At 28.6% G+C, this 22,233-nt stretch overlaps 5 protein-coding genes across 6 annotated transcripts; 2 read left to right on the top strand and 3 right to left on the bottom strand.

Annotated features, from left to right (window-relative positions):
• Nucleotides 1-421: 421 nt before the first annotated feature.
• On the top strand, nucleotides 422-938 carry Bm5932 (Uncharacterized protein; the record flags this gene model as incomplete). The annotated part of the gene is made up of 2 exons (XM_043081270.1): nucleotides 422-444; nucleotides 551-938. The coding sequence occupies 2 exons, from the start codon at nucleotides 422-424 to the stop codon at nucleotides 936-938; spliced, it is 411 nt and encodes a 136-aa protein (XP_042937204.1).
• An 809-nt stretch (nucleotides 939-1,747) lies between these two features.
• Nucleotides 1,748-3,094, bottom strand: Bm14711 (Uncharacterized protein; the record flags this gene model as incomplete). Its single annotated transcript, XM_043081271.1, has 3 exons — nucleotides 1,748-1,916; nucleotides 2,405-2,529; nucleotides 2,897-3,094. The coding sequence occupies 3 exons, from the start codon at nucleotides 3,092-3,094 to the stop codon at nucleotides 1,748-1,750; spliced, it is 492 nt and encodes a 163-aa protein (XP_042937205.1).
• A 1,618-nt stretch (nucleotides 3,095-4,712) lies between these two features.
• Nucleotides 4,713-8,163, bottom strand: Bma-unc-60 (Uncharacterized protein; the record flags this gene model as incomplete). The annotated part of the gene is made up of 5 exons (XM_043081272.1): nucleotides 4,713-4,784; nucleotides 5,167-5,266; nucleotides 5,411-5,637; nucleotides 6,107-6,202; nucleotides 8,161-8,163. The coding sequence occupies 5 exons, from the start codon at nucleotides 8,161-8,163 to the stop codon at nucleotides 4,713-4,715; spliced, it is 498 nt and encodes a 165-aa protein (XP_042937206.1).
• Nucleotides 8,164-13,654: 5,491 nt separating this feature from the next.
• On the bottom strand, nucleotides 13,655-15,739 carry Bm8817 (Protein C20orf11 homolog, putative; the record flags this gene model as incomplete). Of its 2 annotated transcripts, XM_001902924.2 has the most annotated exons (6): nucleotides 13,655-13,822; nucleotides 14,102-14,260; nucleotides 14,662-14,778; nucleotides 15,017-15,179; nucleotides 15,495-15,609; nucleotides 15,733-15,739. In XM_001902924.2, 6 exons carry the CDS (start codon nucleotides 15,737-15,739, stop codon nucleotides 13,655-13,657), a joined length of 729 nt encoding a protein of 242 aa, XP_001902959.2. The 2 variants fall into 2 exon arrangements, with proteins under 2 accessions (XP_001902959.2, XP_042937207.1); XM_043081273.1 differs by lacking the exon at nucleotides 15,733-15,739 and having other exon boundaries at nucleotides 15,501-15,604.
• A 1,556-nt stretch (nucleotides 15,740-17,295) lies between these two features.
• On the top strand, nucleotides 17,296-21,059 carry Bm8815 (Uncharacterized protein; the record flags this gene model as incomplete). The annotated part of the gene is made up of 8 exons (XM_043081274.1): nucleotides 17,296-17,487; nucleotides 18,519-18,704; nucleotides 19,208-19,424; nucleotides 19,636-19,818; nucleotides 20,034-20,229; nucleotides 20,477-20,685; nucleotides 20,789-20,878; nucleotides 20,998-21,059. 8 exons carry the CDS (start codon nucleotides 17,296-17,298, stop codon nucleotides 21,057-21,059), a joined length of 1,335 nt encoding a protein of 444 aa, XP_042937208.1.
• Nucleotides 21,060-22,233: the final 1,174 nt, after the last annotated feature.

Here is a 22,233-nt window from a genome sequence, read left to right on the forward strand (position 1 = left end):
TTATATAATTAGTTCTATAAATTTCAATGAGCAAGTGGTTAAAATGATTTGACCAATGAAATAAATATATAATTAATTAAAAATAACAGGAATTACTATTATTGTTCATATTGAAAATTCTTATCGAATAATATATCATTCAATTCTTTTTGATCCATTATTAAATGTATGAATAATTGGAATAATTCTTTCTTCTGAAAATATTGAATAATTCTTTTTTCCCGAAATTCTCAAAATCCAAGAATGAATTTTCATTGCTTTTAACACATATCAACAATGCAAGCAGTCAAAATTCTGAAATAAAATCCATCTTATCATCTCATATTACTTCTTTTTTGCAATTAAGGAATTTACAACTTTTCAGACTAACTCTTACTTGTTAATCGATTGATCGATCGATCGATTGATCAATTTGTAAAAGATGCACAATTATGAAGGAATGATGTAAATGAAACAATTGATTATGCATCTGTGTAGAGTGAAAAGAGAGTGACAAGTGCAAAACTGATGATAATCATGGTGATAACGATGGTAATCTTGCTAATTATAGTGATAGTTTTGCTGATGATGATAATAATTTTGCTAATGATAATGATAGTTTTGCTAATGATAATGACAATTTTGCTAATGATAATGATAATTTTGCTGATGATGATAATAATTTTGCTAATGATAATGATGGTTTTGCTAATGATAATGACAATTTAGCTAATGATAATGATAAATTTGCTAATGATAATGACAATTTTGCTAATGATAATGATAATTTTGCTGGTGATGATAATAATTTTGCTAATGATAATGATGGTTTTGCTAATGATAATGACAATTTAGCTAATGATAATGATAAATTTGCTAATGATAATGACAATTTAGCTAATGATAATGATAATTTTGCTGGTGATGATAATAATTTTGTTCAGCAATTGTTGCTTTAAGGTGAACGAATAAATTAATGAATTTATAGTACATTGATATTTAATATATTAACTGAGAAAGGTGGCATTTTTTTTTTTTTGGTCAGACTAATTAGTAATATACATCTGACAAAATAAAAAGTAAAGTTTATTTTTTTCAATCGGAAAACGATAACGATAGAAAATGAAAATTTTATCTAATTATCTCCTAAAGACTATCATCTGAATATTATATTCTCCAATTTTCTCCAATACTATTCTAATCACAAAACAGATGATTGCATAATCATCTTCAAAAATAATTCTTTCCCTTTTTTCTTCTACCTTTCCATTTTCTAGAAATTTTAAATTTTATAATGTTCCAAAAAAAAAAAAAAAAAACCTCCAGTAAAACTTTCTAAAAAAAAGCAGAAATGCGCATGCATTTATCACACAATCTTAAAATTGATGAATGTATTTCTGTAACTGAAAAGATTGAAACTTTAAAAAAAAAAATTCCTTTATTCTTCTGATATTTTGCAAAAGCGAGAGAAAAAAAAAAAAGAAGAAAAAACATACATCATTTGGCAATTTGTAGTAAAATGAATTAAAAAAAAAAAAAAAAAAAAACATTTTTATGTATGCAATTATTTGATAATGTAATAAATTATTTGAAGATAAAAAAATAAATAAACAAATAAAAATCAAATTTGCATAAAATTGAACTATTATTTCATTGATTGATCATTGGTGTGGTAAAATTAAAGAAAAATAAACAAAAGAAAAATTAATATTAAATTATGATAGCAACGTATACATCAACAGTGGCACAAATTTGTTGAGTATTTTATTTAAGTACGTTGATGACTCATCAATTCATGCTTAATTGCTTTTTCATCGATATCTGAGATATCACTTGCTTGTACTTGCATTAAACTTTCCAAACCCAATGTAGCTTTCAAAGCACGAACCGACGATGCATATAACATACGTCTACGTACTGGTGCTTCATCTGGACAACTGCAAAAAAAAAAATGAGACATTTAAAGAAAGTATAAAAATTTTTTAATGAAAATATATGAAATTTTCTTTCTTATATAAATTTGACAATTGTCAACATCCAATCAAATATCAGAATAATAAATGATCAAAAGTAAATTTATAAATTTTTTCAACATCTAACAATGAGTGCTAACAGTATCGATTGTAAAAGCGTAACATAATTGACTTTGCAATCATCTTCATCAAAACAAATCAAACAATTGTTTCAAATTTCTCTTTTCAACAAACTTTTTTCCATCCGATAAAATTAAACTTTTTTTTTTAAATAAATAAGTTAAGTTAATCGTTTCGTTTTTGGCTCTTTTTTACCTTTTCTCAGCAAAAATCAAAAGTAAAGAGTGCAAAATTCAAATGTGCATTCATAAAATTAAGTTTTAAAATAATTGAAGGTCAACATTTATCTTTTTTACTCCAGACAAATATTACAACAAATGATAGTAACTTACTATTGCACAAAAACAACTTTAGTAAGTCGAGATGCAGCATCTGTACCTTGCCGTTGTACCTGTACTTCAACGTCCACTGCAGCATAACGACATTCCTTACCATCACCTACACTCTTCCGAATTTCCTGAAATTTTTAACTGATTAATTGGCAAAATTGCTAGCATAAATAAGTACCAGAAATAGGTGAAAGAAATGTAACAGTAAATGCAAATGTGAAGTGTAAAAATGAAAAAGAAAATTAAACGATTGCAGTGCTTGAATATAAACTATTGTTTGGGTAAATTTCTTTCTTTTTTTTTTCTTTGTTTATTTAAATTTTCTAAGCATTAATAATGCTTCAAAAATTTCACTACTAATAGTGGAAAGATAGCAAAATTTTGTATTAACAATATGAGCAGTTTCAAAAATAATTCATGAAATGTAAAGCACTCTTAAGCAAAATTTTATTTTATTTTTTTATTTAACAGTAATTTGTGAAAAATATAGCTAACATCAACGAATTCAGAATACGGTGCATTCTTAGTGCCAATTTTGTCAACAATAATTGTTGTATCATCATCCGAAATTCGAAATATTATGTATGAATGTTGATGCTTTTGATGTAATTCATCATAAGCTTTCTTGCAACTTGCATCTACTTTTACACCTGATGCCTGCAAAAGAAAAAAAAAAAATAAACAAAACTGCATATTTGTTATTTTATTTGAGAGTTAAATAAATTCCTAATTCTAAGAAGAAAGAGAAACTACACTATTGATTAAAAAAAAAAAAAAAAAAACTATGAATAAAATTTGAGAATTTAGAAATTATCTAATTTCATGATCAAGAAATTTATCATTCTTAACACTCCTTTTTTTTTTTTTAAAATCATAGTTTTTTTCATGAGTAATTTTTAACAATTTATCGTTTTCATTCTAGTGCTCTTTTAATAACTGACAATAAATAGATTTTAATAATTATCATCGTTTGATATTTGTTCATTCATAAATACATTTCAACATTCATTTCTTATATTTACTCTACGAAAAGAAAATGATCATACCATTTCGGATCAAAAATACAAAAATCAACAAAGTTGATTCACTCGAAAAAAAAAAAAAGTTATAAAATGCAATGAAAATATATGAAATTGCTTCGGAGGATGGGAAAATTATTTCTATATTTTTGATTTAAAGATTGTTGTTGATAAAGCTGCCGAGAATTATCCAAATTTAAATCATTCAAAATATACATGCATGATTTTCTCTTAGCTTTCATTTCTTTCCACATGTTATTTGCTTGTTGTCACATAATGTTTTTAAATCATTAGAAGTAAATAAAAATTTTTTATCAGCAAAGTTAATTTTAACTGAAACAATGACAGAAAAAATAAACAAATCACACACTGCAAACAAATTGAAAAGATGAAAAAAAAGAGAACAAAAAAAAAAAAAAAAAAAAAAAAAATAGACACAATAAATATGTTAACACGTAATCAAATTAGTAAATGAAAAATGAGAAAAGATTTTATTCATCATTCTTAAAAGAAAAAAACAAAAAAAAAAAACTTTGAAAAAAAATTCAAAAAATTTTTTCATAATTACTCACTGAAGAATTTCGGTATACATGTAAATTCTTAAATTAATTTCATAGACTTTCAAGGTTTACTTAAAAATTGGACTCTCAACATGTTGCTTTATTCATCCGTCATCTGACATAGTCACCACTACTTTGACATTAATTAATCCAGAATCACTCCAAGGATTCTATGACAATTTTGGAAAAACAATGTTGCAAGAAAACGAAAAATGATATCCACAAAAATTTGGTAAGCCAGAAAATCATTCTAGATAGGAAAAATTTTATTTACTTTCTTTTAAACAGAATGTAAATAGACTGAGCGATCTATAAACTGCAATATGATAGTAAAGCGTGATCTAGATTTATAATAATCGTTGTGAATTCTCTTGAACAAAAGTTTAGAGGCAAAAAAAAGAAAAAAAAAAAAAAAATTACAATTACAGAGTTATAATCGTATGCAGATTATAAACGCTGATTAAAAAAGTCAACAAATGTAACTTCTATGATCGCTACTGTAAATTAAGCTAGTCCATATCCGGATTTTTTATTCTAAAAAGCAATATGAAAATTTGGAAATTTGAATAAAAATTTCTTAAAATACAAAATTTGAAAGTTATTTTTCGTAATGTTAGTTTTAGGTTAGAATGAGGACAAAAACATTCTCTGTTAAGACATGAAGTGAAATGCAACATTAATTTTGTCACTGGCATAGCATGAAATAAGGGACCAAACTTTTAATTAAAGCACTTATCGGTCGCCATATTTCTCAGTAAGCTTTGAAATCAACTCTCTATGTGACATTTCAGACTCATCGGATACCTAAAAAGAAGACATAATGCTGTATTACTGAAAAAAACCAAAATTAAAACAACGCATCAATAAAATGTTGAATCAAACAATTAACGAAAAGAAAAATAAAAAACATCCTTCATAATTTGTTTTGTAGGAATAGCTGCAGTGCATCCTTTTTGCTTAATTTATTAAGTTTTAAGTCAATACAATATCATAAATCACCCTAAATATTAGTCTTAGGAGATATATGTGTTTAGCTATTTTACTTTAGGATCAAAAGTGGCCAGAGGAAATAAATTTATAAAAGCAGCCGCTTTTGTTGTAGACAGGATGAAGTAAATTTTGTCTACAAGAAAAAAAGAAATACATAACTACAATAAATACAATAAATAATAAATACTAGAATTACCTGGAATTGAATAATTTTCTCAGTACCAAGTGATGCCTTAATTGCTGATGCTGATGAAGCATAAACCATTTTCTTTTTAATTGATGCACCATCAGGACATCTATAATTGAATGAATTAAAACAAAACATACAAAGATAAGGGACATCAAATTCATTCCACTAAAGAAATTTTATTTGCTTAAAAATTTCAACATCAAACAAATAAAGTTAGTATGGACAAATCAGATAAAAATATAAAACAAACATTTGAAGGAAAACAATTTTGTCCATTTTCGAAGTTCCTGCACCAACTCTCGAGCATGTAAATTTGAAATCAAAGACCGCATATCGGCAATCTTTGAAATTATCTGTCCTTTCTCTCAAATCTTCTACGAAATGTCCAAATGCTTCTTTTGAATTTGTTTCATAATCATCCACAGTAAGGTCTAATTCATCTTGAGTTACGGCAGCTTCAACAACCACCTCACGATCCTTCAAAACATGAAAGAAATCAGAGAAATGCTATTCTTAGTTTAAATATTTCCGAATATTCTCTCCCATCGGCAAAGTTATCCTATTACATCATCTTATCACTTCCTCAAATGCCGCAAAATTGCTTAGATAAACATTTCCAATTCTTTTTTTTTCAGAAAATTTCTCTTCCTTTTATTATCCTTGTCATCATCTCTTGTTAAATGCATCGAAGTATATAAAGAAAAGGTAAAGCACATATTTCTCAGATTTATTTTCCTATATCAGCCAGCTATCAATAATGTCAATTACTCAATTAAAAAAAAAATTGTATTAAATCTCTCCAGAGTAGTTATTCCTATATAGTGATAGCATTGTCACCTGAGCATTGTCACCACAAATAATACCTCAAAAAACAAATCTTATAAAATATAGAGAAAAGAAGAAAGAAAAAAAAAAAGGCAAAGAGATTTAAAAATAAAATGCAAACCTCTATTTTAAAAAGAATATATCTGTATTCTTTACTATCCGAAAGACGTTGAAATGATCGCTGGACATCAGGATTAACACTTACTCCAGACGTTGACTGCAACAACACAAAAACAAAATTAATAAAATGTATTCTATCAAAAAAAAGAAAGACTGCAAATTTTCAAAGAGAAAGAAAAAAAAAAAAAAAAAAAAAAAACGAAAAACATGCATTACATAAAACACATCAACCGTTAAGAAGAGATGTCTGGCTGGGATAAGTAAGATTTTAATGGAGAATGTATTAGCAAACACTGCAACACACACTCGGCAGTTTTATCGATAATTTACAAAGCTTCTTCAATAATTATTAGCATCGAAATTAAAATTTGTATTTCTTTTAGTATTCCTACTAACTCAAAGTTTTTCTCTTTTTTTTAAAAAAAAAAAAAACTTATTCTATACGAAAAGAGCACTTTTATGATTTTTATTCATCTTATTTTCTGTTAAGTTACTATTGATTCCATGAAAAATGAATTTAACATACTTTTTCACTTACTTTTACATGTTTTATATAAATACCGAAAAATAGGTAAGTTTATTTTAATATAAGTCAAAAAAAAAAAAATGGTTCTACAAATATAAGCAAAAGAAATAGAAAATGAATCAATATGCGTAACTGCATAAACCCTTAATTAATACATCTAACAATACTACAGTAAAAAAAAAAAAGATCCATACTTAGTAATTATGTTAACTAACTAAGAATCAGTATAAAGAACAATATCAGAAATGAGATATCATTTATTATTCGGTCAATCAATCTATCTGACTATTTCATTAGTAGAATGAAACATTTTTTTTTCCCAAACAAATATCGTTATGTTTGAACAGACTTTAAGTAAATAAAAATGAAAAAAAAACCTAAGTATTTACACATATTACATAAAGCAATAAATGAAAAAAAGTAAAAGTAGTACCTTAAAATCTCGAAGATATCAATTATTACAAATTCTAGCAATCTATATACTTCTACTGTTATAGGTATAGAAAGAGGTCATTTGTCCTAACAGAAAAACGAGTTTTTTTTTTTTTTTTTTTTTATCGTGAATCTATCCAAAAAATTTTTTGAAAATCAATAAATTTTTATATTTTTTTCAGAAAAAAAAAGTTATTCTAAACATACTCATTCTTTTTTTCAAAAATTTTGAAGATAAAGTATAGCTAGAAGAATTATATAAACAAGCTTTCAAACTATGATCAAATTCATATTTTCATCTACTCTAGCAAAACAGTCCGTAAATTTTTTTATTACCAAAAACTATAAATAACTAAATAAACAAACAAACAAATTAATTAATTAATTAAATAAATATATAACCAAACATATATATATAATTGTGCTTGGTTCTGTTATCCTCCTGTAAGCAATAACGACAGCTGCTCCCCAGCCATATGGCCATTTTCCTCTAACATTCACCACAACAAACACTCTTGGAACTAAAGTACCAATAGCAAATGTCAGTAAAGAGCAAATAAAAACAAAGCTAGTAAGAAGTAATACTTAGATTTCATGATACTAAGTAGGAAAATTAAATATGCATATTTTTCTCTATTTGACATACATTCTTTATCCGATCTAAAAAAAAAAAAGAAAAAAAAAAACAATCTTCCGGTGTTCTTATCAGGAATACAAAAAATATTTTAATAAATTAAACAGGAGAGGAAAAAGAGAGAGAAAGAAAGAGAAGACTGCTTTTTTAGTAAGAAATAAGATCGTTCACTTTCTTTGACTGAACAAATGAGGTAAAAAAATTTCTCGCAAATTTCTCAAAAACAATCATATTTCTGAATGAAAAATGAAAAATTAATGACTCTTTTGATTAAAACCATAGACTGAAAGAAAAAAATAAAAAACTTATGTAACTTTCGTGAAAAACAAATGAAAATCTTAGCGTAAATTTTCCTGAATCATCAGAAAGAATTAAGAATCTGAAAAATTGAAGCTGATTGATCCACTATTATTATTTTTTGGAAGTATATTAAAAACTAAAAAATGAGATTGGGAATACTAACCATTGTGCAGTAGTAATGAAGAAGATGATAAAGAATAGATTAATAGCAATAATATCGTCAATTGTAATTATTGATAGACAGCCTGAAAACATTTTTGGAATTATAAATTTAAATACAATTACCTTACACCAAACGATAGCATCAAGTTGTCACATGTAAAATACATTATTAAATGTAAGAGATTAGTAATACCAATAGAAATGAAATTACTAGTGAAAACACAGAAGTGCATTGTTTATGACATTTTCATGTTTAACAACATTTATCCTTAAAAACTTTGCAAATACGAAAAAAAAAAAAATTGTTTTTTTTCTTTCCATATCTGAAATCAAAAAAAAAAAAAAATAAAATAAAATAATAAATCAACAGTATTATAAATTAATTTAGAAAGTAAATGAAATATGTACTGAATTTCAAAAATAAATATCCGAAATGGCATTAAAACAACGAAAACAATGATTATTGAAATGAGCTTATAAAGTTCATCAATTTTAGCCTACATATGAGAAGATATGTAAAGAGATTTAATTGTATCTAGCCTTATCCTCTAAATACAATTTCAAAGCAGTGAATTCGAGGAAATTCTAAGCAATAAACAAAGAATAATTAATGTACCTATTTATAGGATAAAAATGTAGCTTTTCTGATTAGTTTACTATGAAGCATTCAAATAAAATATCTAAATAATCGATTAATACTTTTACAATATTTAGATTTTACAAAAACTAATCAAGAATTTTAGTTACAGCAAACTCAATCATACTAAACCAATTCCATTGCAAATAATTCTTTCTCCAAATATCTTACCAGTAAATTATTTATGAATAAGATATATCTTCTATTACTCATACTCATCTATTTAATGAAATTCTGTGTAGCAAATAAATAACCGAGATAGAAATAAAAACTGAAATGCATTCAACTGATGTACACAATGGCGCTCATTCCCATATCTGAAATCAATATCAGTTAGACACGAATGAATTACAATTCTGGAAATCTTAACGTTTCATTAATTATTACTCTAACAACGCACATCTTAATCATCATTTCATCCATTTACCTCTCTAATATAAAATATAATTAATTAACAATGAATAATAGAATTGAATTAAATTTCATACAAAGCAATCGTGTTGCAAAAGAAATGGTCAGTTAAATTAGATTATAAACGATAAAGTGAAACAAAAAAAAAAAAAAAAAAAAAGAAAGACGACACTTCACTTCACTTCACATCACATCACATCACACTGGCTAACGAACAACATTTTCAACTGCAAAATGCCAAACAGACACTCCAAAATTAACGTTCAACACTGGCCGCCCCCTTCACACACACATACACACACACACACACACACACACATACACACATACATGTAATACATACATACATATGTATATGTAGTTATATCTGGAGCAGTGCTGTTGGTGAGGATGAATTGCTGTGGCTCTTCCACACTCTTCGTACACCCGATCTGTCTTTTTCGAACTATTTAACCCTTTCTAAACCAAAATCAACCAACTAAACCAATCTACACCGTACACCATACACCATACACCATCATACCACACACACACACACACACCAAGATCACCTAGTATCACTAACAATGCCTACTAGTTGAGCAGCATTCATCTACATCAGCTACCGGTGTACCTACCAACACCACTAAAAGCATCATTTTGGTAGAAATAAAAAGAAAAATAAAATAAAATTTTAAACAAAATTTAACTTATCACTGTTCAAAATTTTCTCTCTACCACATATTACACTAACTCTAACTTTGTCTATTTCTACAATCAAATCAACAATGACGAATGACATTTTCTCAGAAGCAGCTTATCTCTTTAATATTCATTCTTTCCTTTATTTTTTTTATTTTTTTTTTTTTTAATGACAGTAATGCGAAACTTTGTTTTCCATTTTCTTCATCATTCCAGTAAATCCAAAAACTGATCTTACGAGTAGATGAAATTTCAAGTCCTACAAGCTATAATCGGTCAAAAATGACTATACCAATAATAACATCAACAAATCTGATCATCACCAATGTGATTGACAAATGCGCTACCATAAATGATTAAACCATTCAAGATATACCAGAAGTCACTCATTTCATTTTTGCTTTATAGCAGCAAAAATTTCACATTCACAACTAATAATAGTAGTAATAGTAAGGTCGTTAAAATGATGGCATCAAGGAATAAAAACATTTTTTGGAACCGAAATAAGTAGTAGGTAAGTGTTGAAGATAAGTAGAAAGTTTAAATGACTTTCACTTACACATGATGAGAAATAATGATGAAGAGCAGAGCAAAAGGACTGAACGATATTGATATAAGCGATATGAGAAATGAAAAATAGTAAAACTGAAGTGCAAGTAAAGAATACAATGATAATGAAGAAAATTAACTGAATGAAATCATCAAGTTTCCACAATAATTAATGATCATCAAAGTTATTGGTGATTTAAAAATGAATGTAAAACTTAATTTCAATAAATTTGACGACTTAAAAGATAAATATCAATACCACAAGAAAGCCATTGATCTTTTTACTGAATGCCCTATTAACAATAAACTGAAATGAGGCTTAGTAATTGCATCCTCTAAAACATCATCTGATACATCCGGGAGCATTCAACAATAGGTTCGTTTATATTCTCATTTACAAAGAATCACTTTTTTTTTTTTCTTTTTTTCTGAGTCTCTCCTACTAAATGACCGTAACAGGAATAAAACTTAACTTCAATAAATTTTAGTAATACTACTTTGTGTGTTCACACTCTTAATGAATAACCAGGGATGTTTATTTTTTATTTACTATTTATTATCTCAGAATCTTTGATTCACAAGCTATTTTTGTTAATTAATTCCTGAAAATATTAACTGTAAAGTAATTAATAAACATAGATTTTAAGGGAATTCATGGCTTCATCATACAGAACAAATTTTAGCAATAATTAGCCTTTGATCCACAACCAACAATCAATAATAATGTTGTTGAGGTTCAACAATGGTAAGAGTAGCTTTCCTCAGTTACTCAACTCCGATGATGAATAGTGGCACTACGGGAAATAAAGGCCAAAAATTAGTTAGCAGTTGCTATAGTTTGAATCATTCGCCAAATCATCCGTCACGAGGAGATAAAACTGAACGTTAGCCGACAACAAATGCTTCCATACAATGCAATGTTACACCTTCCTTCTCCTACCTATCACAGAATCAGATAGTTATTTCCTTTCTAAAGGCTCAAAAAGCACTCACTCATATGATCAGGAGGAAGAAATCAAATCGATTGATCAAATTGAGAATTCAAGATTTTAATAGTTACTGAGTTGGAGAGCATCCATTTCCATTTTGAAAATTGAGTTACCAACTAAAAACATTAAGTAAGAAATGAAAATGTAATTTTTTGCAACATTCTCTTTCAGCTAACACATTTTTGTAAAACAATAACTAGAAGTAAGGGAAAAAATGATCAAATATTGGTAATTAAAATTAAATACACTATTAAATAATATAATTAATAGGATTAATGAGTATAAATGAGTATAACTATAACATTATCATCGATCAATCACTATTTGTATGATAAAAATATAAAGAAAACATAGTGATGTTTAAAATTTATCACGAAAAAATTACGTCAAAAAAAAAAAAAACGTGCAACAAAGCTACCATCATAGTCGGTGCAAATCTTCAAAGTGATCCAGATGAAGAAATATTCAAGAAAAATATCACCAATCATTTGCTTCAAATCTAGAAGAAAAAAGATAGCAGAAATGCATCATACAGAATAACTCCCAAAATTAAACATATCAAATTTGCACATTTATTGAATACATACATGAAAAATAATACTCAATTTGAACTCTATAACATTAATTGATGCGTATGCGCTTTCCGCATTAGCAATTTAGTCAGTCATTAATGAAATTAACTTCGGGATTATGTTGCCATCCGTTTGCTACCGCATCTGCCGTTTTGCTACCGCACCTGCCGTTTTGCTATTGAGCGATACGATTAACGAGTGAGATCACTCAGTTATTCAGGCACTCGACATGAGTATTGCTAAGCTTTCTCTTATATATTTTTTTCCACTTCTCTACATATATAGTAATATATATCAGCGAACACACACACACACATATACACAAACTTAAACACAAATACACATACACACACTTTTCTATATATACATACCTACAAGTTTACAATGTATAAAATGTTAGAAAGGTTTTTTTTTTTTTCTTTTTTGCGCATTTGGTTCAAAAATGAAATCTGAAGAGGGGAAGAAGAAAGATAATTGCTTTAAGACGACATGGTAACAGATGTTCCGCTAACGGAGATAAGATATATCTAGAGAAGAAGAGAAAATGATTAATTACTAATGAAACGTCTTCTCAATTAAATGCAAAATGCATCAAGAATGAATGAATTGGGAAAGTAGTCGAGTATTCATCACATTCTTATGTAAACTTTGCAGTTTGCATAAAAATGATGGAAAAAATTATGAATGTTTAAATTGTGATATTTTACAAGACATTCATTTATTAAATCAATCAATATGAACACTTCTTTTTAACCTATATGAATTAATTTTGCTTTTAAAGTTACTTAAGAGACCATACTCATTACAAAAAAAAAAAAAAATAACTTAGGACGAACTCGTGAGATATTAAATGTAGCAAACATCCTTCAATTCATCAAACTGTAAACAATATACAAGAAAATGAATATTCCATGGAAGTCTTGAAATGTGACATTTACTGCTATATTTGTAGGTGACAAAAGTTAACAAAAAATAAATGGGTCAAGATAATCCCGTAAAAGGAAATGAAGTTTAGCTTAAAAGCCAAAAACCCCAGAAAACCAAAAAACGACTGCAAACGCCCAATAAAAATTTTATTGATCATGCAAAACTTACAATACGATGCAAAAAAATAAGAGACGAAATCAAATTCATACTAACTTTTTACATATCAAAAAAAAAAAACCTTGAAACAAAGTCTGAAAATTGAGAAATCAATGACAACTTCTAAATACAATGCAAACAAAGCACACAAACAATCATAGTCACGTATAAAAATCTCACTGTACAGAAAATTTAAAATTTTCGAACGGTAGCACTAAGAATGAACGCTTGTTTCGGAAAGACAAAATTTATGTGAAAATTTGAGATATTCACAAGCAATTTAAACAGTAACAGACGTTCGTAGCGAACTATGTTCACGCATAAAACGTCATTGAAAAGGGTGGAAAATCACTCAAAATGACAAAGCAAGACAAGTAAAAACGAGTCTAGTATTATTAAAATTCATAGTAATACCGAATATTTTGAAACTATAAAGCAGTTATCAATGACTAAGAAATAGGATTGCTACGAGGTTATCAGGTAGATAGCGGTCGTTCCTTTCTTATAATAGTTTTAAAAGAAAGAAGTTTTCGAGATGCAAATTAATCTAATAGTTGGACTGATCACAAATAATCAAATATTAGTTACTTGTCCACTGAAAAGGCGCTCTAAGCTTTCCGGTGTATCGTTATGCTTCAGCACGTTTTTGGACCATAAGATCAGTCGAAAAAGGTTCTCTAGCTTCGGTGCAGACGGCTTATTCAGAGCTTCCAGAATGGCACTATTTACATCGTTGGCAACCTGGAGAGAATTTGAAAATCATATTAATTTAAGGACATTTTATTTGCGATCACTTAGCTGATTAATTGCTTTAAGGTTACAGAAGAAATAAGGGAAGCAATAACATGAAAGAAATGAAGAGACCATTAGAGGATGAGAGAATAAAATCGCGATGAAGCAGGTCTAGTAGATGAATGAAACCTACTCCATTCTCATTAACACATTATCTGAAATCCCTACCAATTTTATCATGTCTTAAAAAACAGTGATCATGTGATATGAATGATAAGAATGAAAAACCATCTGACGATGACTCATTTCCAATAGATATGTATATGGAGAATCTTCAGGTTTTTCAAAAGCAATCATTGCAAAAGCTTTTTGCATTTCTTTTTCCATTTCAGGATGTGCATCCACTTTTTCAACAATGGACTGCGTAAAAGCAACGGCTTCCTCTACCTGAAAATCTTGTTTTGTAGCTATCCACCTTCTACTTCAGCTGCTGTTTGTTGCTAATAAAATGATATTAGCTGTTATAAATAAGCGATATATCATTTAACTTATCAGTCTCAATTTAGAGCAATCAATAAAATGATATTAATTTTCAAAATAGGACAGAACAAGACTAAATGCCGTATCCCTTCAAGATGGTAAAACGAATTGTGATAAGAGGAGGAAAAGGTCAGGAGAAACTATCATCCTACGGATTCTATAAAATTTTAACTACTATATAGGTCAATTTTGTTGCTAAATAAAGGCACTGAATATACTTCAATTCACAAATCATAACATTTCTTTTTATAACACTTAACAAAAAGAGAAAGTCAAAAAAAGAAAGAGCATTTGATTCTTAAACCAACCATTTTATTGCGAATAAGTTCAATGAGATGCTGCTGAAGTAAACGAAGATGAAGAACTGGATTGCGTTCCAACAAATCAGGGACAACTTTTACAACTTTTTCGATTGCACTCTGTATCTAAATATCCAAATTAAAGGTTTGAGAGAAAAGTGGTTATCAAAGATGACAAAAGCATTCCACTTCTACATTTCTGTTACACTAACTTTACTTTCGTCCCCATATTCCTGATATGTCAATTATTCTCAATCCTTTATATCTAGGACATCTAAAATCTTACCTTTAACTCAAATTCAAATTTAAGTAATTTGTAACCGCTACAATAAAAGCTGACGATTAGAATGTTAATAATACAAACCTTTCCTTCTACAATATCATCACGGATACGCATTCGCTGATCAAGATTTTCAATTGCGTCTCTCGGGAATGGTATAGAGGCGTCTTCGCACAAATATTCCGCTGCCTCCCTGTGTCCCTGAGAGATTAAATAGTCCAATACAAGGAATTTCATATATTCTGGACTGAAAAAAACATCAAGTCATCGCACTGAAATAAACTAATCGAATAAAATTAGATGAATCATTTCGAGCTAACGATGTAAATCTTTATCATAATGCTCTGTCTAAATAAAAACGGTATATTATCAAAAACTATCAAAAGGCATATTTCGTCGAACAGCTCTAGTACACATGGCTAATTCGTCATTTCTAGAACATCAAAAAATTTCTCAGTATGATAAAGCTTGAACTGTGCTATAAGTCGTCACATATTGGAAGATATTTATTCCGTTAAGCAAATATCGACTTCATTGAATTTACAAAAAAAAGGAAACAAACGGCAACTCATCCGCAATCATTCCCTGGAATCGATCATACCATCCAACAGGTCCAGCTGTACTATTTGATGCTGTGTTCGCTGGAACTTCACCCTCGCCACTTCCTTCCATTTCTCCTAAAAATTGTTTTTAAAATAAAAAGTTTTTTGAATATGAATCTATTATTGGCTATCTCTTAAAGATGGTTCTTCATTATCAATAGCTTCCTATATTGTATCGCAATTATTTCACTATTTTACCTGTCATAAATCTTTCGCTAGGCAACATATATTTTACACATACCCATGCAAAAGTATATCTCTTATTAAACTTTTATCAAAAATAAAAAGTTAAACATCACAAAATGTTAAATTTTTCGAGAATGCGAATAAACTTTTCGAATTGAACGTAAATCTATGCAATCAATTGACCAGAAAATAAAATTCCCCGTAACATACATAAAAATGTACATAAATGAAAGGTAAGACAGACAGAAAAAGAGAGAGGGAGAGAGGAAGAGGGAGAGGGAGAGAGAGAGAGAGGTACTATCATCAATTGTCACATAATTCGTCACTTCGCTACGTTAAGCCCGCCCAGCTGTGATTCTTATTTAAAAACGTTTATTTTTAGCATATGCTATCATTTCATTTTATTACACTGATTAGAAGAGATGAAGAGGGTGCATAGATACGCCTAATGGAGACGTGACGTATGTACACGTATATATACGTACGCATGTACACACACGGCCATATGGAACGTAAGATATACACAGAAATATGAGAAGATGCATACGTAAGCTTAAAGGTTACAGGGGTTAAGATTAATGCTTACAATAAGAGATTCAAGAAGTAATGCATTTTAAAAAGCACTGAGAGAGGGACAGAGAGAGAGAGAGAGAGTTGTACAAGTGCGCAAGTGCGCAAATGGAATATGATATAAAAATGTGTTAAAGAGTAGAATTCATTCATTGAATCTTTGATTACTTTTTATTGCAGGCTTCTTTTGACTGCTACTGCATCCGGTTACTTTGAGAAACAGTGGTTTTTTGCGATTTTATCAGTTTTGGAATTGTGTTTATAAAGTTGGTGGTACCTTTGTTGTGTTATATTTCTGAATGCTTAACTCTTTTCTATTTCTAACTTTAATAATATGAAACAATTTAATAAGTTTTTAAATGTCCTTCTTAAAGCGCTATAATCTGTGGTAATTTTTGTTTTGTTTTGAGATCAATGCGCACTATATCGATGATATCAAGAAATAAAAACACCTTAACAAATGTTAATTGGTCATTATGAATGCCATTTCCTTAGAGAGAGAGAGAGAGAGAGAGAGAGAGAGAGAGAGAGAGAGAGGGAGAGAGAGGGAGAGAGGGAGGGAGAGAGAATAAATTTACATTGTAATGCTTAGCTTCATTATTAATCTCAGTGCTCATTTATTTCACTTCTAGAATCTGTATGGGAGAAGTGAATGTTGTTGAAAGATTGAAAGAAAAATTGAAAATGAAAGTTGAAAAAAAAAATAATTGAAATAAAAAAAAAAAACTGAGAAAACATTTCTTTGTCATTTTTTCATATTCAATATATCATTTCTCTAAAGTGAAAAAAAAAAAAAAAAAAATTTTTTTTTGAAGTAAAAGAATAAAAGAAATGTTGAAGTTATATTTGTAAGGAAGAAAGAAAGAATAGAATTGAATTTTTATTTTTTATTGTAAGCTTGTAATTAACATTAGAAAATGATTTAATTTTTAGTTTACGCATTTTGAAGTGATAGAAGCGGAAGCAAATACTATTAGTCTTGTTGAGATTACAAATTCAAATCAAATGACAAAAAAGCGTTCTTCCAATGGTTTTATGTATTTTGCTGACGCACGACGAGCTTTTTATGAAGCAGAGAATAATGGTGTACATCTAACGGCCAAGAAATTAGTCGAACGAGCTGCACAAGACTGGAAAATGATGAGTGACGGTGAACGTCAAAAATGGCGTAACGAAAATAGTCGACGTCGTAACGAAGTAGTATTATTCATTTTCTAGTGCAATCAACAAATCATTATTATAGAGTAGAGTAAGCTTATCAATAGAATAGATCAGTAGATCTATGTATTAAATCAGTAGATCATGTATTAAAAGTAATTCGTTAGGTTTATACAACTTTTCAATAATAATAATTTTCTTTCTGATAAATATAAATACTAATAATGATAAAATTAGTTTATACTCAATAACGACTCATATTATCTAGTAAGTGAAAATGATTGTCAAAGAAATTGTCTGAATATTATTAGTACAAATAATATCTGGTTGCAAGCTATCTGTAACTGGTTTAGTTTTTTGTGATTTTAAGAGATAAAAAGATTGTAGTTTTGAGCATTTTATTTTCAAATGAAAACAACCACTGATTTTGTTTACTTTTCTTTTTTTGAAATTTGATTAAATGGTTGTTAATTTATGAGATCTTGTCATTCCACTTATCCATTTTAGTATGAAGACTATTAATGTCCTTGTATCCATATTCATGAATATTGTTGATGTAGTCCGGAAGCTTTCATCTTGTTATTATATGTGCTCAGCAACTTCAAAATTTTACTATTATCATTTAATTATATTCTGGTGAGAAATAATGAACGAAATAGATTGCTGTTAAGATAAGATAATATATAAGATATGTTAGAATGACTGTTCGACTAAGAATTAGAGCCTTGCTTTGTGAAGAAAAAAAAAAAAAAAACTTGAACTAATCAGTAAATCATTCTCAGGATCTTTATCATTTTGTTAAAAGCTGATTGTGTTTTCTCTATTAAAAAATGATTGAAAATATTATTTCTCACTGATATATTCTGCATTTACAAGAACGATTGTAATTTTAAATTAAAATCGTTTCATCAAATTTACTAAATTTAAAGTGGTTTCAAATTCTGAGATGTTCCAACTTCAATTTTTAAAATTTGAATCGAATTTTTCCAGAATTAAAATATTTTAAAAATAATATTTATCAAATTTGATTCTGATTAAATGCTAATATAGTCAGCAATATGCCAATTTAGTATGAGCGGCAAGTTTATCAAATGCAGTCAGTTTCAATTATGAGTAAGTCAAGGACTCGACGGTTATCCAAACTGGAACTATCACTTCAACCAAAACCATTTTCCTACAAACTCACGGAATCGAAACGTAAATCACTCCGTCAAAGCACCTATCAGAAGTTAATTTGGAGAGAAAAAGGCAGCATAGTTCGTATGATTTGTCATATCCTTTTTGTACTACACTTTATCAAATACACATTATCGTACTGCTCCAATGTAGTTACCGTACTACCACACTGTGGCCGTCATACTACTGTACTGTAGTTACCGTACTATTGTACCATGGCTACCGTACCGCTGCACTGTGACTTACAAACTATTCCTTATTATATTGCATCGAGTAAAGCATAGTTAGTTCATCGTTAGAATGAATTCAGAGCCATAAATATTCAACGAGATACTGTTATGTTCATCGTTGACAGGATGACAGTATGAGGTGACACAAGATGCAGGATATAACACTTCATTGTACGATATATCGTACATCATACTGTAAACAATTTCTCATGTCGTAAACAAATACAATTGAGAGAGGTGAAAATTAGCATAAACTCAACGAAATTTTCTTCTCAACAAAAAGTTTCCCTCTAATGATATTTGTCTTTGAGAATTAATTGCAAAAATAATAAAAATTAAAAATTACATTACAGACAGAAGTGGTTGCTAAGAAAAGATTCGGATTGCTTACAGTTCAGCCTTATTGCATCTTAGAGTCAAATAGTACCAATGATGAGCTAATTTGCCCACCGGCTGAAATTTGCACGTACGTGATGAGTCTCAGCGAAGGAGTTATTAACAGTGAACGTATTTTAATACGTCACGATTATCCCGTCGATCATCAATCTTATCAGTTTTTTCGAATTTCAGGTATAATTATTGCTCATTTTAAGTTCAAAAGTTTTGTAATAATTCTAATAGATGTTCGAATGAATTATTGACTGAAAGTGATTGATAATCTGAAATAATTCTGCATCTTAATGCATCTAAACTCAATTTTTTTAGATCATTCTTCTTATGTATTTGAAAACTCAAAAAAAAGTTGAGAGAATACATTGAGCTATTGGTTATATATTTTTAGAAAATGGCTTTACTGAATTAGCACAAACACCAAATCATTTAAATGTCCATCAAGCATGTATTCGTATAGCAAACGAAATGAGAGGATGCTGGGCAAATTTGATTTTAGTACCTGCATCACAATATCAAAATTTGGCAGCAAGTTTAACCTGGATTAAACAAAAACGTGACAGTTCCCTAAAAAGTAATTTAAAAGAAATTGCACAATTTTTTATCATCGAAGTAATAAATGCAATGAAAAGAGTAAATTCTGAAGTTTATTTTAAGAACTTTTTTAAAAAAAAAAAATTAATAAAAGTAATAAATAAATAGAGAATGAGTGAGAAGAAGGATAGACAAAAGAATTTTTCTTTCTTTTAATAACAAATGTTAAAATATATATTTGACTGAAAACGTCAGGAGATACGACATCAATTCGTGCGGAACGTCTAATATGCATGGAAGATATGATAACCGTTATTGCGCATATCTTCGAGACGGATGTTGATGATAGTTCACGTTGGGAACAGCATATTTCGTCTAATTCGCATTATGCATGCGATTTGCACTCTGATATCCCTAATAAATGTCCAGTGGTTGTCGGAAAGTCTGCATGGTATGTCAGGGTCAAGATAAGATCAGCAATTGTAGAGATAAGATCATCAATTGTTTCAATGATACCTTTGACATTTATGAGTTCATATGTAAAGGTGAAAGATTTGCATGCAAAAATTTATCATTAAGTATTATCAAATGATTTCAGGTCACGTATATTTCATTACTTAAATGAAGTCATCAGAAATGATGCATACCTAATCATGATTATGTTATTCTTCCATTATTATTATGAACAATAATTTCAGTCAGCATTTTCTTGACATACTTCGCAATTTGTTTAATCGTGTTTATCGAACACATGAGGAATGTATTTTTGAAATTGATAATACGAAACGTTATCTGAATCCAATGCGTTACAATCGTATAAATCCATTTCAATTAACGTCATATTGTGATTCGAATGATAATCATACGAATAACGATGAACCATTTAGTTTGATTCGTTTACGCATTCGTTCGTTTACATAATTTTGCTAATAGTTGATGAATTTCTTTTTATTAAAGATATCGTTATTATTCATAATTAATTTTAATTAGAGTATATCAATAATTTTCAGCAGATAAAATACAATATGTAACAGAATGGTTAAATTCATTGGATTTAAATACCAATACCCTAACATCGAGCAATGATAACATCAAACAGGGTATTTTTCTGATGAATTATTATTTATTTTCTGGATTATTCATGCAAATATATCATTTTAGAATTGAAAAATCATAAGCTATATGCTACTAATCTTTTACAAATATTTCATTATTTTAGCATTTACGGAAAATCTTCAAAATGAGCTACTTGATGACAAACATTCGATGCAACTCTCTTGAAAATACCATTAATAGCCTATTTGCATGAGGAGCGACATCAATCTGTGTCATTTGTAGTGTCACATTTGTCTATCCTTTGTCAACCTATCGCTAATCTTTATTTATCATTTTCTTTTCTCATCATAATTTGCTCATTGTCATCTGTGATTTTAATATCAATAAAAACTGAAATTGTAATCAATTCGTGAACTGAATTCTTCTATCGTTTTCTTAGCATCATGATACAGAAATTGAGATTTCTATGTGCTATGCATGTTTCCGGAATCATTACTGAATGCTTCCGAAATCATTTACCGAAAGAAGCTCGAAGTTGACAACAAAAAATTTAGTCAATAGCAGGATAATTTAGCTATTAGTTCGGTGATATTCAAATATTCAGTATATATTAGACCACCCACGAAGCATTGATAGAATGAAGGAGGGATAAATGCAAGCATTACAGAGATCTGAAATGGCGGTTTTGACTTTTAAATGCATGAGTGAGATCTGAAATGGCGGTTTTGACCTTTAAATGCATGAGTGAGATCTGAAATGGCGGTTTTGACCTTTAAATGCATGAGTGAGATCTGAAATGGCGGTTTTGACCTTTAAATGCATGAGTGAGATCTGAAATGGCGGTTTTGACCTTTAAATGTATGAGTGAGATCTGAAATGGCGGTTTTGACCTTTAAATGTATGAGTGAGATCTGAAATGGCGGTTTTGACCTTTAAATGTATGAGTGAGAAACTGAAATTGCTTTTTTAACTCCAAACAGATTACTATCATGTATCAAATATGTTAGTACGAGTGAAAGCTTCAAGGATGATAACATACAGGAAGGTTACTTTTTATCTCTTTTTTTTTTTTTTTTCTTTTATTTCTTATTTAAATTTCAATTCTAAATTTTTTTCTTAATGTTAAATTGAAATTTCAGATTTTTGCAAGTTTATCTTATCAAAAAGAAGTGAAATGTGTATTGCAAATGAAATGAAATAATGTTAGAAATAGCAAATGCAATAGCATACAATGAAATTTAGAATGGTATATATTTGTCTGACTATATGGTATATTAGAGCTAAAACTCCATTTATGCAAATTTTACACATTATTATTTAGTGCAATTGGTTAAAGAAATTATTATTATTATTACAATAGCAAACGACTGGGGCGGACTGTTTACTTCTATCTTCTTTC

The sequence above is a fragment of the Brugia malayi genome, assembly GCF_000002995.4.
Source record: "Brugia malayi strain FR3 genome assembly, contig: Bm_v4_Chr4_scaffold_001, whole genome shotgun sequence".
In the NCBI taxonomy this organism is placed as follows: Eukaryota; Metazoa; Nematoda; class Chromadorea; order Rhabditida; family Onchocercidae; genus Brugia; species Brugia malayi.